General features: G+C 42.9%; 1 protein-coding gene across 2 annotated transcripts; it reads right to left on the reverse strand.

Moving 5' to 3' along the window:
- Positions 1-871: 871 nt before the first annotated feature.
- On the reverse strand, positions 872-15,330 carry LSM11 (LSM11, U7 small nuclear RNA associated). Of its 2 annotated transcripts, none has more exons than XM_045036304.1 (4): positions 14,964-15,330; positions 9,049-9,188; positions 6,586-6,669; positions 872-6,121 (listed from the first exon to the last, which is right to left on the reverse strand). In XM_045036304.1, the coding sequence occupies exons 1-4, from the start codon at positions 15,313-15,315 to the stop codon at positions 5,711-5,713; spliced, it is 987 nt and encodes a 328-aa protein (XP_044892239.1). In that variant the 5' UTR covers positions 15,316-15,330; the 3' UTR covers positions 872-5,710. The 2 variants fall into 2 exon arrangements, with proteins under 2 accessions (XP_044892239.1, XP_023115895.1); XM_023260127.2 differs by having other exon boundaries at positions 14,692-15,170.
- Positions 15,331-17,081: the final 1,751 nt, after the last annotated feature.

A 17,081-nucleotide genomic window follows, 5' to 3' on the forward strand; every position in this document is an offset into this window, starting at 1 on the left:
AAGCTTAGGGAAAGATAATAGATATATCTCATTCCACTGGCCTCCATCCCCCTGCTAATATGTAACAGTCACTGTACATTTTAAATGTACAGACCAGCTGACTCCTCTGCCTTTATTTTGATTAATGATGATATTATTGCTTAATCAGAAGTCTCTGAGATACAAAACAAATAAGCAAGGGGTTGAACTGGAGCATAGTTCACCTTTTCCACCACTGAAGTGGTTAGAAATTTCTTGCATGTTGGCTAAACCCAGCTCAATATATTCTTTGAAAGTGGGGAATCGGGTCTTAACAGTTAACTTGAGGTTTCCCTCTGTAAGCATCTGTGTGATTTTTTGTCTGTCTCTCTTACAGGCGACTCAGTTCTGAAGCAAACAGAGCTCAAGTAATCAATGTCACAAATCTTTGGGCAGTTCAACTTCCTGTACATGCACAGAGGGAAGCTGGTGGCAAATTCAAATATTTCTGGAACCATGTAAGGATCAATTAATCAAATGTGGTAAAACCCAAGGGAGCAGAGTGAGGGGTGATCTCAGCAGATCATGAAGAGAGGGGGTAATGCCAGTGAGCTATTAGGTAGAATAAATTTACAGGGAAATTACCAGTGCTTGGGGCTTAGAAGAGACAATTCACAATGTGGGCCAAGTTCCCTTTCTAAGCATAAACTTCTAATAAACATGGAAGACCAAAGCCACCTCAAGGATAGTTGATGTAGATATGTGTGCTTTGGTGAAGAAAAGGCACAAGGTTACAACAATGAGATGGCTTGGGATGCTTTCACTTTCTAGGTCAGTATCGTCACCTGGTAATAGACTCCCCTGCCTCCTCCCCTCCACCGCCCCTCAAAATCAGCAGAGACAAAGCAGTCAGTACATTAACACAATCATATTTATTACAGTTTCCAGACTCCCATGTGACACATACCTACAGCAGAACACTGCAAACTGACGTTACTAGCAGCAATCTTCCATAAACATGAAGAATTTAGGTGAACTTCACAATTAAGAGTAATTTCAAGACAAGATGAGAAGTTATGGTTTTTCTTTTAGCAGCTTATATATGAATAGTGAAACTATAAATACAGAGGGTCACCAGGTTTAGCCTTGCCTAAAAAACACACTAATAAGTCTCGGTGCAGAGGGACATCCCCAGGGTTGCCAAACAGAAGGCTAATGTCTTTAGATGTCAGGATGAAATAAGCAGATCACTTTTCAAGACATCGCTTGCTATCTGTGTTAGTGTCAGGACAACAGAAAAAGAACTGGACAGCTGCCCTAGAACCTAGCTCACACATAATTCAGCCAGATAATCATTTAAATAATACCCCCTAAAATTGTTTAGACATTTTTCCCCCACAGCTCTAAAAACATAACATCAGACATAACATCAGACATTTGCTCCAAAGGAGTAAAAATCAAAAGCAATTGCAATGTATTGGGAATAGCTTTTATAGCTTTCCTGAGGGACAGTTGCCATCTTTTCAGAGAGTGTTTTTAAAGCAACACTAACTCTGGTAGCTTATCAAACTACTTTTTATTCTAAATAAATAAAAGACCAACTGAAGGTCTCAGGTGTACTTATTTCTTTTCCCCTAGATCTCTGAACCATGCAAAGCCATTCCTTGACAGATAGCTTTCATTTTTATTAGAGGGGCACAAGAGAACTTACAAACATTTGAAAAATACTCAAAACACTGAAAGTAAAAAAGGCGCAACCCTTCCTCAGAGCCCAGGAAACTGTGACAGGCATCCCAAAGGCTTATATAAAATCCATCAACTCAATTTGCCAGAAAGTAGTGACAGACCACCCACCTTTGCAACATAAGCCCAGATAAGATTTTCTTCCTTTATAATCACTAAGAAAAGCCTTCTGGGAGTTACTGCCCAGGAAAACATAGGCTGACGAACAGAAGCTACTGGAAAGGGATTGACTGTATTCTATATCTGGCACAGGAAAAGAAAAATTAAAACAGTTGCTAAAACATTATATTTATGCCATGATACTCTTACCTGAACCTTGGACTTCCCACAGCGACTATTTCATTCATAAAAAATACATAAAAGATGGGAAAGTTTTGGGGCAGCACCAGTGACAGACAGCTGTCTTTGAATAATTTTAATTATTCCTAAAGGCAAAAATTAGAGAAAATTTACAGAATCAATTCTATTTCATGATTTTGCCCATGTCAGCAGCTATGAGGATAGTGCAAAAGAAATCCAAAAAATTCCTCTGCATCAAGTTAGGTTTCTGTTTTTCTCTCAAGGGGTAAAGTGGTATAACTAGATTTCTGTGGGGCTTCTGAGGAGTAAAGAGAGCCCATAGTTCATGTCTTCACAACCTCTTAAGGTACTCCTGGACTTTTTACCACAAGGATAAATCAAGTCCCTTCTGATCCAGTAACAGCTCAAACCAAGGATTCTGATGCACCTAGACTTTAATGCTAATGGTTTCTAGGCTTTCTAACTTGATATGCACCATGCACAGACAGCAAGGTACCAAATGGTCTAAAGCCATCTGTCTTAGACACTGCTAACACTGGCTAACCATCAGACAAATGACCCACCATCATAAGATAGTCTCTGAAATGAAGCATAAACGCTTCCCAAGTACTAGCACCAACAACCTAAAACGCACGTTCTCCTGGTTGTAGAACCATAGAATCACCTCTATGTATGAAGAACAGCACATGAAATCGTTCTGGGTGTGAAACCCATGTTCCATTGTTTGATGCCTTGTTATCTAACAAATCTGGTGCTCTGGAGAAGAGGTGTGTCCCATGAACTGTCTTTGGAATGGATTCCCATGTCTAGAGATTACTTTGAAGAACCTAAGTTGGATGTTCAAAAATAAGTACTATTCCTACCAACTGTCCTAAGCCCAAATCCCTGGAGAATACTAGAAACCAGATTTTGCTGCATTTCTGCAACATAGGGACCCCTCAGGTAAGCTCGTGGGGGCCTCCAGAACTCTACCATTCTGGCTGTTACTTTCTCTTTTTCTTTCTTTCTCCTGAGGAAGACTTCAGTTATTTTCATAGCAACTTATTATAATGTCCTAGATGATGACATATTTTGAGCAGCACATACATTCTTAGGACCAATTTTTTTTTTCCTTTTGAAATATTTCTAGAATAATAAAGAAAAGGCAGTAATTAAAAAAAATGACTTCCCTATAAAACACTGGCATGCTTTATACAATACAGCACATTTACTAAATGTGAATCACTGTCCAAAACTGAACCGATAAATGGGGGCCAATGGGCACATTAGACTGATCACATGGATTTAAAATTATTTTCAGAGCCAGAATTATTATATTGGACAGAAAAGCAGTAAACCAATCCTTATCTGGATATATGAAAATTATATACAAACATGAAAACTCAGCATGTGTTTAAAACAAATCACATTAGATTTAGTCAGGCACTAGAATGAATGCAAAGTGATATATTCCTTTTGATACCAAACTTTTACTTTACTGGGAAAACCTGGTATCTATTGCAGCTTCTAGCTGAGGACAGAAGGGTAGACAGATGAGGACATCTAACAGGAGAGACTGGTAAAGATGCAGAGGCAGGGGTGCCTGATGATTAAACAAGATAACTATTAATTGGGGAACTGAGATTTTATTAGACATACTATTTAGAAGATAATTTAGATTAGCAGATTCCAAAGACAATTGCTTGACTTTGTAACATGGAACCTCTCTAAATGCTTACTGCATCTGATCTGGCTCTAAAGAGTATATTTAAAATGCATCTTAAAATAAAAACAAGTAAACGAAATGAAGCATCTTCCACAGATTCCCCTTTGGGGATGTGTCATTTTTAGATGTGCATCTCCCTTTGGTACTATCACATAAACCTCTTGAAAAGTTCAGGGGAATTTTTTCTGATGATCAGAAAAGGATTGGGGCTGGCATTTGTGGGGGAAGCAGCAAAGAAATGTTACTCTTCTTTTACTGAGGATATTCTTCTGAGAACTTCCATTGTCCTTTAGGAGAAAGGAATGGAATATGGAAAATAGTTCCTGAAGATATCACTGCCTTCTGATGACAAGTTCAAAATTACAACAGCCACAGAGATGACTTTCTTATGTAGCACCTACCTTGCTCATAAGACATAGAACTCTTATCGAGCTATGAAATATAGTTAGTAAAAATTACTCATGGCACTTAAACATGTTTAGAGACTTTAAAATGCCTTCCTAAAATTCTCTGTCTCAGTGCCCCGGTGAGGTAGGTGTCTGATGGGAAAAACTGAGGCACAGAGGGGTTAAGTCTGCTCTCCTTTCATTGGCCCAGTGGCCCAGCTAGCAGAAGGACCAGGTGCCCTAACTCCCTAAACATTATTCACCTGCTTCTCAGAAGGCTTATCTAAGTTACACAAAAAATGCAGCAGGGAATTTTTTTTCAAGCATTTTAACTAGTTAGCTACTTCTTATTCTCACTTTGAATGTAAGTTATATAAAATAAAACCAAATATAAACTAACAAAACAAAAAATCAATATTGCCTAACAGTCTGCGTCAAGATGTAGCCTATTCTGTACTGGTGATTGAAAAAGCATATAATATGATTCAAGTAGAAGTATTAGAGAGTACTACAGTATTCCCATTACTCAAGCCAGGCAGTAAGTAAAGTGTTCCTTATAGATGCCACCCACTGTACTTTGTGAGAACCTCGTTGGCGTGACTTGAGGAAATAAAACTATCACTCCTACTTCGTGGAAAAACCATTCTGAAAGTTAGTCTACACAGGCCAGCCCTCCCCAGAAAGGAAGCTCCCAACCATGTGATGCATATGTATTACTGAGTCCATGCCGAACTCTTTGAAGCCAGATATGTAGGTCACAATCTCCTGCCATAAAGCTCACAGGACAGTTCACACTACATACAGAAGGGCAATACAGTGGGTACATGCACTACACCATGCCACACAAGTGAGAGAAAAGGCCAAGAAGCCACCTCATGAGCATCTTATAGTCCCATGTGGCATCCCATTCTCAGAAGCTAACTCTGGTAAGTGGGGAAGACTGATGAATTCCCATATCCCTTTACATACTAAGGAGAGGGATAACAACAGAGTATTCATTGTTGGCTGCTCTAAGCATACCAACTATCCAAAGTTTACATAAGTTAGTGGCTTTCTTTCTTAGTTTTGCAGATATTCAAAGGTAATAAATTACATTTCTCGATAAAGAGAGAGAATGGTGTAGAGCAAAATTCAAAGGTCAGTTACAAGTTGTGGGTGCAGGGCTACAGGGCAATTTATGTTACTACTCTTAGAATCAAATTCATGAGTACTCAGGGCACTAGCTTTTAGAAATGAGAGCATTTTTTGAGGTGTTTTTTAATTCCCATCCTTATAGTGTCTGTGGGATGAATTTAATTCATACCATGACTCCTAATTCAAATGGAAGATCTGATATTTGGTTTGAGTGTCTAAAGTCAACCATGACACCAAACTGGATGCATATTTCCTCTGTACAGCTTTTGCCTTGATATTAACGCAAACCCCCACCTTCCTAAGGCCTGTGTCCGCTTGAGGGAGCTCATCTTCCAGAGGGCCCAAGCCTGGCTCTATGCTCTGCACATGCAGGACCAGAGGGAATCATTCCAACTCAGAGTTTCACTGGGATACTAGGATACAGCATAGCAGCGGTTCATGCATTTTATTTCTAAGAACCAAAGCTCAAGAGATGCCGAGCTGGTCACTGTGCAAGATGAACCAGCAGGACATTCTCGCCTCGAATGAAAATCTGATTTATGTGTCGAGTGAATACCTGCTGGTAATCCACTTTGGGCTTTCGCTTTTTCTTACGGGGCTGACCCCTGGAAAGGGTGGTAGCCCTGGAAAAGGTACCTCCTGCACTTGACCCTTCTGTCCGTGTAGTCCTCCCTGACATCTCTGACCTGGACTCCTCCCTTGCAGACGCCTGCAGGGAAGAAGGGACGGAGCGGGAACGCCTGCGTGAGCCCCGGTCAGTGTCTCCTCTTCCCCACACCGAAGCTACCTTCCAAGTGGATGTCTGGGAGTATCTGGACAGAGTGGAATCTTCAACTGCAGACTTGGAATCTGCGTCCTTTTTGGAGGAATCTTGAAGTTTTAGGCGATCAAATAGCTAGAAGGAAAGTAATGATAAATATCAGCCTTCTCTTTAGCCGTCAACATCCTTCTTTGAATATACAGAAAAAACACCATATTCATGAATTAGGTTTTATGGACTTCTCACTTTGTAATTTTTAAAAAGCAATGAGTTTTTCTGTGTTTAGCCATAATTCGGGTAAATCAATAAATATGTCAAGAGAAAAGGCACCTGCTTTTTTCTGTGGTATAAAATGGAAAGACTTTTAAGGCTTATAAGAGGTCACTTGCTGCTCAAATAACGTGCAGGCCAGAAGCACAGACTCATTTGTGATTAGCTGAATGCGTGAGAAGAGACTAATGAAGACCCTGGTCCGGGCATACAGAGTGGACAGCAACTGAGCTCTCTCCCCAAGAAAACCTGGTCACCGGGCTCAGTGATCTCAATGTCTAAGATTGAAAGCATGCTGGGTACTCAGGAAGCCAGGGTAAACTGCCTACCCTAGTAAGAGTCAATGAAGAATCCCGTTCATACGCTTTGCCTAGAACAGGTTTTCGGTAGGTCTCATCCACATCGGTAAGTGCCTAGAGAAACAGCCCAAAGGGAAAAAAAGATAAGGCAGAATTAAAAATATTATTTTTACAGCTTCTAGAAAAAACATTTTAAAAAGGAGAATAAACATTGGGGTGCCTGGGTGGCTCAGTAGGTTGAGCGTCCAACTTTGGCTCAGGTCATGATCTCGCCGTTTGTGAGTTTGAAGCCCGCATTGGGCTCTGTGCTGACAGCTCAGAGCCTGGGGCCTGCTTCAGATTCTGTGGCCCCTCCCAGGCTCATGCTCTGTCTCTCTTTGTCTCTCAATAATAAATAAACGTTAAGAAGAAAAAATTAAAAAAAAAAATCCTCCTACGGATGGAACATAAGTTTTAAAAAAATAAATAAAAAGGAGAATAAACATCTAACTTAGCAGAACTAAACTTAACAAGTGACTGAGCTCTTGGGCAGGAGAAAACGGTAATACCTGGAGCCCTCCGAGTAAGATTTCCAAGCTGCTACCACCATATAAGATAGGTTTCTTCTATGGTAAGGGGCCTTTACAAATGCATGGTAGAGGTTTTTAAATTTCAGTGTGCATATGTATCTAAGAGGCTTATTAAAATATAAATCCAAGGCCACTTCCTAGATATTCTGATTTAGTAGGTCTGGGATGAAGCCAAGGAATTTTCTGTTTTAACCAGAAATTCCATGATTCTGATGTAGGATGCCCTTAGATCATACTTTGAGAAACACTATTCTACTGCTTCTTTTCCCTCATCAGATTTAGGTCTTACGACAGCAATGAACAGGTATTAACCAGGGTTCCATACAGAACTGTTGGGGAATTCCTGTCTTTGAGAGATGGACCTCAGAGGACAGCTACGTAGGGCCAAATGAGCTCAGGTATGAGAATTCAGTTTGAAAAGTGTGACTCACCCTACAAATATAAGCTGACGGTATTATTATCATGCCTGTCATCAAAGATGTTCTCTTAAAAACTTTTCCTTCAAAGGTGAAATTATAATAGTAAAGTAGTTTTTCCTACATTTTAGAGATAAGAAAAGTGGCCTCAGAGAAACCATCTTGCTCAGAGTCACAGAGCTACCAAGTAGTAAAGCTAGGATTCAAATCCAGGTCTTCTGATTCCACAGTGGTTGAAAAGATGGTGTTAGGAGTCAGAAAGACCTGGGACAACGTTCTAGTACTTCCACTTACTAACAGTGTGATCTGGGCCAATCATTCAATATCTCTAGCCTCAATTTCTTCATTTGTAAAATGGAACAGTAACAGACCTTGTTCACTGAGATACTATATTATAAATCCTTAGTATACTGTACAGCAAATAGGAAGTACTTAATAAATAGTCAGCAACTATTATACTCATCCAGGAGAATGCATGGAGGAAGATAAAACACAGGAAAAAGAAAAGTTAGAGATAGAAGACCATATGAAAAGCCTGGTGGTTCCTATTTTAATTGCTTGTCTCATAGCATAATTGTGCCATAATCTATCTCTTCCCTCCTACGAATGTCTGGTAAACAGACAGTAAGCCTCTAGGAGTGTGGGGGCGCATGTACTCCATAAGGAAACACCATGCAAAGTGCCTTGCTTATTAGTATGTCTGCTTCCCCTCTATCTTTATCTATCTTCCCAAATGCTATAAAGTGAAAGTTCCTTTCTGAAATTTCTGTACCTAGCACTGTGGTAAAGTACCAGCCAAAGTGGAAAATCAATAAATATTTTGAAATGAATGAAAGAATGGTCAGTAGGAAATTGACATAGAATTACTAAACAGATAAAATAAATCCTTATTCCTTAAGCACAAATGACATTTGGGACCAGAGAATGGTTTGCTGCTGGGGGGCTATTTTTTGTATTGTAGGATGTGCTGCAGCACCTCTGGCTGCTACCCATTAGATACCAGTAATACTCCATGCCATGGTTGTGACAATTAAAAAAACGTACCCAGACAGTGCCAAATGTCCCTAGGAGGGAAAGAAGGGCAAAACTGCCCTGCTTGAGGGGCGCCTCGGTGGCTCAGTCGGTTAAGCATCCGACTTCAGCTCAGGTCATGATCTCATGGTTTGTGGGTTTGAGCCCTGTGTCGGGCTCTCTGCTGTCAGCACAGAGCCCACTTCAGGTCTCTGTACCCCTCTCTCTGCCCCTCCCCCACTCACACTATCTCTCTCTCAAAAATAAATAAGCATTAAAAAAAATTTTTTTAATTGCCTTGGCTGAAAGCCAATGCCTTAAAGAAAAGGAAGCAGTAAAAAGAACTTTTTTATTGTTGATCAAGAGAATGCAAAAATTCTAGTTCTTCTAGGAAGTCATTTTATAGGTTTTCCTAAATAAAATTACTCAGGTCATTTAGACATATAAAAGATTTAATCCTTAGGAGCTCTCCAGCCCTTTGAGAAAGGCTTAATTACCATATTCCAGAACTTGTCAAATGCGACGAGGAAGCCTGTACAGACGCCACGAAGACCCTTGAAAGTGCGAATGTGAACGTTCACCTTCACCCCCTCCCGGATACAACGATGGAGCTCACCCAGAGGGCTGCCTTCGTGCACTGAAACAAGACAAGAGCAGACAGCATAATGTAAACATCTGCCTTCATTCTCAGAGTTAGCAACCAAGACCAGCCAACCATCTCCAGCAACACCAGGCAGCATGGTGCAGTGGCAACCTCACTATGGAAATGAGAAGGCCCAATGGGCAGCATGGTTAGTATGGGCAACACACTGAAGTAAGACAAGATTCCACCAGGATGAGGATTAAACATACATATGGCTGTCACCCGAATGTTTCACTAAGTGTATATCCCATGTTCTATGATGTCATTGATTCTAAGATGCACCATTATTTAAAAACATTTGGGGGGGGGGACCCACATTAAATGTACACATCAGCAGCAAAATTCTTCTCAGTTCTGTGCCTGGTTAAGACAACTTTTAAAAGATAATTCTCATGAACCACATATCCAGCTTGACTCTTCAAAAAACCAAAAATCTTGTTCATATGTTTAAAGGAAACAAACCATGTAACACATCTGCCCTTATACACGTGCAGTCCTCTAACGAGAGAATGGACTTTTGGCCCCCATCTGAGATACTCCATGGACAAGCTCTCTGGAGCCACTAGTGTTCAATGGACACCATCTTTACACTAGACGGAAGAGACCTGGTTTCAGTCCAAGCCTGTTGACAGAAAGGCACCTGCTGGGCATTAGGCTCATAGGACATTGCAGATAAGCATCACGTAAAAAGAGAATGACGATTCATGGGAAGAATTCTGGGACTATAAATTGCAGCCTTTATGATGATGGATTCTCTTTCTCAGGGCTTGTGAAGAGGGATGAATTTTATTTTTATTACTTCATGTTAACTTAGCCTTCACAATATGATGGCTATACGATATATATAAAACCTCCCAAAAGAAAACCACATGTCCAATCACACACTTACACTCACACTCACACATAGTCTTTGTCTTTCCCTCCCAAGTTTGCAAGGCATAATTCTTCGGAGATTGATTCTTGCCATCAATAGTAAACACAAAATCTCTGTTTTGTTTCTAGTAGTATGAAAGAGAACAAGAGTCCTGCCCTTCAGTTTGGATAACTAAGCTGGTTACTCCTGACCTCTTTATCCCTCACTCACGGGTCAGCTTATACATCATGGCAGTGATAAATTAATAAAAGAAAATACTCTGAAGAAAGTGACCTAGCCAATGAGAAGTAGGAGCTTATGTCAGATTGAAGATTCAGCAAGAAGGCACAGTTGAAGGCAATGTGGCAGAGACAGAGGCTCTGGAAAGGAATGTGAGAGTTTTGGTCTGGCCTTCATCATCTACCTTACCTGTAGCAATATTTTAAAATTCCTTGAATGTTTGAGTAACTTTTTCTCTACAAGTCTGACTTTCCTCATTTGTAAAATGAGGTTAGACTAGTTAACTTCTAGATTCATTTGAGAATAAGTCTCTATAATTCAATATTTTAGAAACCTGGATTAGTTTCTTTGCCTATACACATTCACTGCTTCCCCCGTCCCCATATGTGTTTCCACAAACAGTGGAAAGACCACTCTTTTCCTAACTTGTAAAAAAATAGAGAGGTATGACTTTTACCCCTGAACCCCCACATAAGAGGAAAAAGACAAGCACATATCTTAACAACACTTTCTTATTCTAGCTAAACAAATGACAAACTCAGGTCTTTCAACTCTCATATCTGTACTCTTCCCTTGATTTTTTTTCTTCCAAAGATTTATTAATAAGGTATAATTCCAGGGAGCACTTCACTCCTGTGTGATCAAAAATACATTACTAGCACCACCTATCAGAGCAAACTACCAAGGCAAAAATTCTGAATCGGAACGCACACTCTGAATCTCTTTCCAGCAGTCTCTCTAACAAACTCCAAATATGAACCAAGCTTCTAAAATTTAATACAACAACAAAAAGATACATATGCCTTATCTTTGAAGTTATTCTTCCAGATCTCCTTCTCCACTGCTACTATTCTTAGGCCTCAACCTTCTAAGTCCCAGTCATTTTTTTTTTTTTAATTTTTTTTTTGAACGTTTATTTATTTTTGGGACAGAGAGAGACAGAGCATGAACGGGGGAGGGGCAGAGAGAGAGGGAGGCACAGAATCGGAAACAGGCTCCAGGCTCTGAGCCATCAGCCCAGAGCCCGACGCGGGGCTCGAACTCACGGACAGCGAGATCGTGACCTGGCTGAAGTCGGACGCTTAACCGACTATGCCACCCAGGCGCCCCCCAGTCATTTTTTTTAAGTTTTTTTTTTTTTTTTTTTTTTTTAATGTTTACTTATTTTTGAGAGAGAGACAGTGAGAGCTAGGGAGAGGCAGAGAGAGAGAGAGAGGGAGACATAAAATCCGAAGCAGGCTCCAGGCTCTGAGCTGTCAGCCCAGAGCCCGACAAGGGGCTCGAACCCACAAGCTGTGAGATCATGACTTGAGGCGAAGTCGGACGCTTAACCGACTGAGCCACACAGGCGCCCCTAAATCCCAGTCATTTTAAACTCTATTCTTCTCCTTACTTGTGGCCACACTAGGCTCAGACAATGGATTCTCAATAAGTATGACCTGTCCTTTCCTTTCTCTTCCCACAACCAATACAGCCCAGAGTCTTATGGGATGGTTGGTTCACTACAACAGCCTCCGAGGTCCCCTCACTCCCATCCTCCCTAGCCATCATCATCACCAATTACTGAGCACTCCCTATGAGCCAGGCCCTGGGGTAAGGTTAACTTTATGTATGTTATTTAATCCTCACAACTTTAACACGCAGGCACTCTTATTTTGCCCTACTTTCTAGATGAGGAAAACGAGGCTCAGAAATGTTCATTTGAATTAGTTTTCCAAGGTTACTTACGTAGTAAACAGCTGAGTCAACACCCAATTCGGGTAGGTTATACATACATCCTGCCCTGGAGCTTTTAATTATGGCAGCCTAAAACAATAATAACCACCACAACAACCTACAACAATCACAGGGACATTGAACAATCACTGAGAATTTCCCCATGTACTACTGTGGTAAACGCTTTGAATGGATTAGCTAACTGAGGCCCCAAAGAGTTTAAGTGACTTGCCTCCGTAAAACAGCGAGAAAGTGGAGGAGCTAGTGTTCATGTTCAAAACTAAAAAAGCCAGCAGTCGAACCCCTGCATCTGTGGTCTATACACCGTCCCCCACCAAATACATTTTACTACTAGAAATTAAACTATGAGAAACATTGCCCTAAAAGTGTTTACTTAAGAATATACACCATGGTCCCCACTATCTATCATAACAAAGTCAGAGAGAAACCCTTTGGTCTTCAAAATGTTTTAATACATCCTTCTCTGGACCCAGATTCCGTTCTCATTGTTCTAGACACACACCGTCTGCCTCACTTATGTGGTACTCTCCACCCACCAAAAGAAGTAAGCAGAGAAACATGAGAATGTACTCCCCTGTTCCCTCACTTGAGATTAGCATGATGGCCCTGGCACATAGGCCCTGGAGTTGGACAAACCGATTGCAAGCTAACTAGCTATGTAATCTTGGGCAAGCAGTGATGCTCAACAAGCCTCATTTAAAAAGTAGTATCTAAGGGTAAAGTAAGATACGAAGCATCTACAGGGCTTCGCAAACTGCACAGCAATCGCCCACTAAATAACTGTAGCCATAATTAGCAACAGTAAAATTATCTCCTGACTTAAAAAGGGACTGTTTGGGATGATGGATTTGTTCTGTATCCTTATTGTGATGGTGATTTCATGACTACACATTTGTCAAAACTCACTTTAAAATGGTGAATTTTGCCGCGTACAAATTATACTTCAATAGCCGAACTTTTAAATAATTACTGTCATCCCTAACCATGCCCTTCTTTAAATTCACTTCAAGACCTGAAGACAACCTTTTATAGGAACTCTGTCTGAATAAACTTAATCTTACCCACGCTTCTGTACTTTTCTTGCTTTCTGAAGCTCATCAGTTCTTTGTCACATCTACCCATCTCTTTCATGTACACCCAACTGTTTCCAGTGGAGTGATAAAAATTTTCAGTGCCTACGGCACACTCTGAGATCTTGATTGCAGGCACATATTTAATTGTGGAAAGCCAACAAAGCTGGTTTTCATGCTCTGTCATACTAATATAACAGAGTACTCCGTAGGTAAAGCCAAAACCACTCGCCATACTGAAGTATGTCTTTTCTTTGACAATATCAGTAGCAAAGCCACAACTGGCAAAACAGAAATAAATGTTACAATCTGAGAGTTGGAGAGCATTTCAAAGATCTGATAGTGGCAAAACAAGGTCCCCAGCTACTCTTATTTTAGCTACATGCACACTCTGTCTTTGTGTTATCGTTGGGGAAGCAGGCTGGGGTGCACCCTGGCTTGGCCAAGAATGCTCTAGCACTGTCACAGTAAGTGATCTGACCAAGACCCAGCTAACAGCACACAGCTTTTCAGGATGTTTCTCTCTTTACAAACACATTTCTAGGAATGAAACAACTCGCTTAACACAACCTTCCACTCCAAAGCCAGTGATTTAAAAATGTTACAATTTAGCTATCAGGATACAGATGCTTTGAATGGCTAACTAGGTCATTGTCTTCCCTGGCAGATGTGAGAACTGCTTGCCAGATGACAGAAGACATAACCCTGGTTTGTTTTCATTCCACTGGTGGAAGACCTAACTCACACATTAGCAGCCTTGCTGTTTACAGATCTCCAAGGATCTATTAGGCTCCAAGAGATTCCCTTGTGCCATTCACACCTTCAGAACTTAAAATAACTTGCGCATATGGTAACAGGAGCCTGACAGACCCAGTCCTGCACCCATCCTGGCAGGGTGGCGGTGAAACAGTGTCTGTATTTTAGTGGCACTGGTGCCTGCTGCATTCCAGCACTTGTGACTTGGGAACGCGAACATACGTGTTTCAAGACCGCACAGCCCTTCTCCTACGACCCCAGGAGGAGTGTCACTTAGTGTGCAGGGGTTATGAAATTATGTCCCCTGTTCTAACTGCAGGGACAGATCTCCTCACACTCCATCCCGTCATCGCCAGTCCCACTAACCACTCTCCTTTCCTTAAAATTGGCTGTGCCCCTCCCCTCTGGCTGTGGCGTGCAGCTCCTCCCGGTGATGTCCGCTTTCCAGGCCCCACCACCTTTCCAGACGCCCATCACCCTCGTGGTCGTAGCCCCTCGTTGCGGGCTCCGCATCACCTCTGCAGCCACTTGCATGGACCCCGTTAGAGCCCCTCCTTGTTACCTCTACAGCCTTCCCACTCTGCCCCCACCGCTCTCCCTCACCCGTCGGTACTCCAGAAGACCTTCCTTCCCCACGCCCCCCCTTCCCCATATTATTCAAGGAGAACCTCCTCACGGCCGCGGATGATCTCTGCAACCTTCATCAAGACCCTCTCCCTCAGGCGCGCAGACCCGCACCAAGCCCCTAGCACCCTGCAAACGCCCCCTCGGCCGCCACCTTCCGGGCAGCGGGCCTGGCCCTCGGCCCCCGCCCCGCCCCGCCCGCGCCCGCCGGACTCACAGGGCATTCGCGTGAGCACGTTGCGCGGCGCCTTCCTGCTCCGACCCGGACCCCGCCGGCGTGCCCCGGCGGCCCCGTCCCCTTCCTCCTTGGCCACCATGAGGCGACGGAGGCGCTGGATGCGCTCGGGGTCTGGGGCCGGGGCGTCCAGGCGGCGACGGGTTCTAGCCGAGGGCCCGGCAGAGGCGGCGGGCACCCCTGAGCCCGCGGCCGCGCCCCGCGCCCGCCCGCGCCCGCCGCCCCGGACCCCGGTCCTGAGGAAGCTCTCGTACTCGGCCAGGTTGTTGAAGCAGGGCGCGTTTGGGTAGGGTATGGGCGGCAGGCGGGGCGCGTACAGGGCCAGCAGCGGGTCGAAGCTGTCAGAGCTGACATCCAGCCGCGGGCTGGGCGGGCGCGCGGGGCTCCCGGCGCGAGCCGACCTCGCCCCCCGCTCCCGCTCCTCCATGTTTGAAAGGCCCGCAAGCCGAGGCCGATGGGAAGAAGGAGCGGGGCCGCCAGAGGGCGGCACTGCGCAGCCGCGGCTTGGGGTTGCACTGCGCCGGCGCGGCCACCGGGAGGCAGCATCTGTCCGCTGTCGGCGCCGAGCAGCCGGCCTCCGCCTGGGCGCTCGGGTAACAGGTTCATCTGCTTGAATGCAGTGTTTCCCCATTTATATCATTATCACTTAGGATGTTTGTCAATACTCCAGATTCCCCGGGGGTGGATCCTGGAACCAGCATTTTAACAAGCTTCGCTAGGCGTTTGTCTGCTCTCTGGAACTGTAGTATACTCGTAGCTTGAGCTGGTGGGAAGAGGCTGGAAGAGGGCAATCAGAGTCCCGTTTTGCATGCTAAATTTTACTGGGGGCTAGCCTACCTGGACTCAAATTATTTAGCTTCTTTGGGTCTTTACATTCTCACCTGAAATGTAATAGAAATAGTACCTAACCCACAGAATTGTCCTAAGAATGAAGAGATACTGCATAGAGAGCGTATAAATGCTTTATCCTAGCTGGTACTGGTTAAGTGGACAACGAAGCTGTGAAGGATGGATGGATCCCGGTCCTGCATTTCCTAAACCCTATGCAAAAAGTAATTTACATTAACACCTGAGAGACCTTAGTATTAAAGAAAATTCATTACATCATAGATTTTCTAAGCATCCCTTAGGCAAGTGGAGGAAACCAGGATCCAGCTCTTGGAGGAAAGGAAGATGGAAGATTTCCAAGACCCAGTTGTACTTATTTTATTACTTTTAATTTACATCCAAGTTGGTTAACATATAGTGTAATAATGATTTCAGGAATAGAATTTAGTGAGTCATGACTTAAGTATAACACCCAGTGCTCATCCCAACAAGTGTCCTCCTTCATGACCCTTGGCCATTTAGCCCATCCCCCACCCAAAACCCCTCCAGCAACCTTCAGTTTTTATAGCTTCTGTTCAAAAACATTTTTGCTTTTTGCTATTAAATGATAGTCTAGGGGCGCCTGGGTGGCTCAGTGGGTTAAGTGTCAAATCTTGATTTCCACTCAGGTCATGATCTCACAGTGAGACCAAGTCCTGCTGTTAGCACAGAGCCTGCTTGGGATTTTCTCTCTATACCTCCCCCACTCATGCTTGCTCTTTCAAAATATTTAAAAAATAAAATAAAGTGATAGTCTACACAGAAGGCCAGGTATTACCCTCTCATCCAGCACAGCCAAGGTGTTTCCAGTTACCTACAAGCCACGCAAATCACTTTCCTAATTGCCACTTCCCTACCAAACTATCAACTAGTGTTAATTCTATACTAGTTCTTTTTGTGTATGTCTTAACGTTTCTTTAAGCTATGCAAAGCCCAAGAGAATGCATTCTTTACCTTAGAGAACACAATGAAAATTAACATACAACTGTGAAATATATGCTGGAACAAATACGTGTGGCAACAAAGAAACACCATCGCTACAGGTTAAGTTATGGCAAGAGTATGAAACATACATACCTTTGCTCAAAACTTGAGAACAAAAAACAAAGCTGTAAACTGCTAATTCAACAAATGCTTGTCCCTCTATCTTATGACAAAATTGAGCCTTTGTATCACATAGCACCCACAGAAAGCACATTTCTTTGGGTGGTTTTGTCCTGAAAGTTTGTACTTTAATGTCCACTTATCACGTACCATTGTTACATTCGCCAGTCCAGGGCTACATTACCTTATTGCCTGACTTGACCTATCACAGGATACCGAGGGCCTTACAGCCCAAAGTGCCACAGATCACCCACCATAGGCATCAGAGGCCTTTGGGGTTAAAAATCAGATGAGCAAACCTCAAATCTTCATCGGGGCGTGCTGGAAGAGGAATGTAAAACAAGCATTCCAAGTAAATTTTTGTATGTAGAAGTCTGTGAACCACCGCGGTGATGAAGGTA

The sequence above is a fragment of the Felis catus genome, chromosome A1 (genome assembly GCF_018350175.1).
Source record: "Felis catus isolate Fca126 chromosome A1, F.catus_Fca126_mat1.0, whole genome shotgun sequence".
NCBI classification, from domain to species: domain Eukaryota; kingdom Metazoa; phylum Chordata; class Mammalia; order Carnivora; family Felidae; genus Felis; species Felis catus.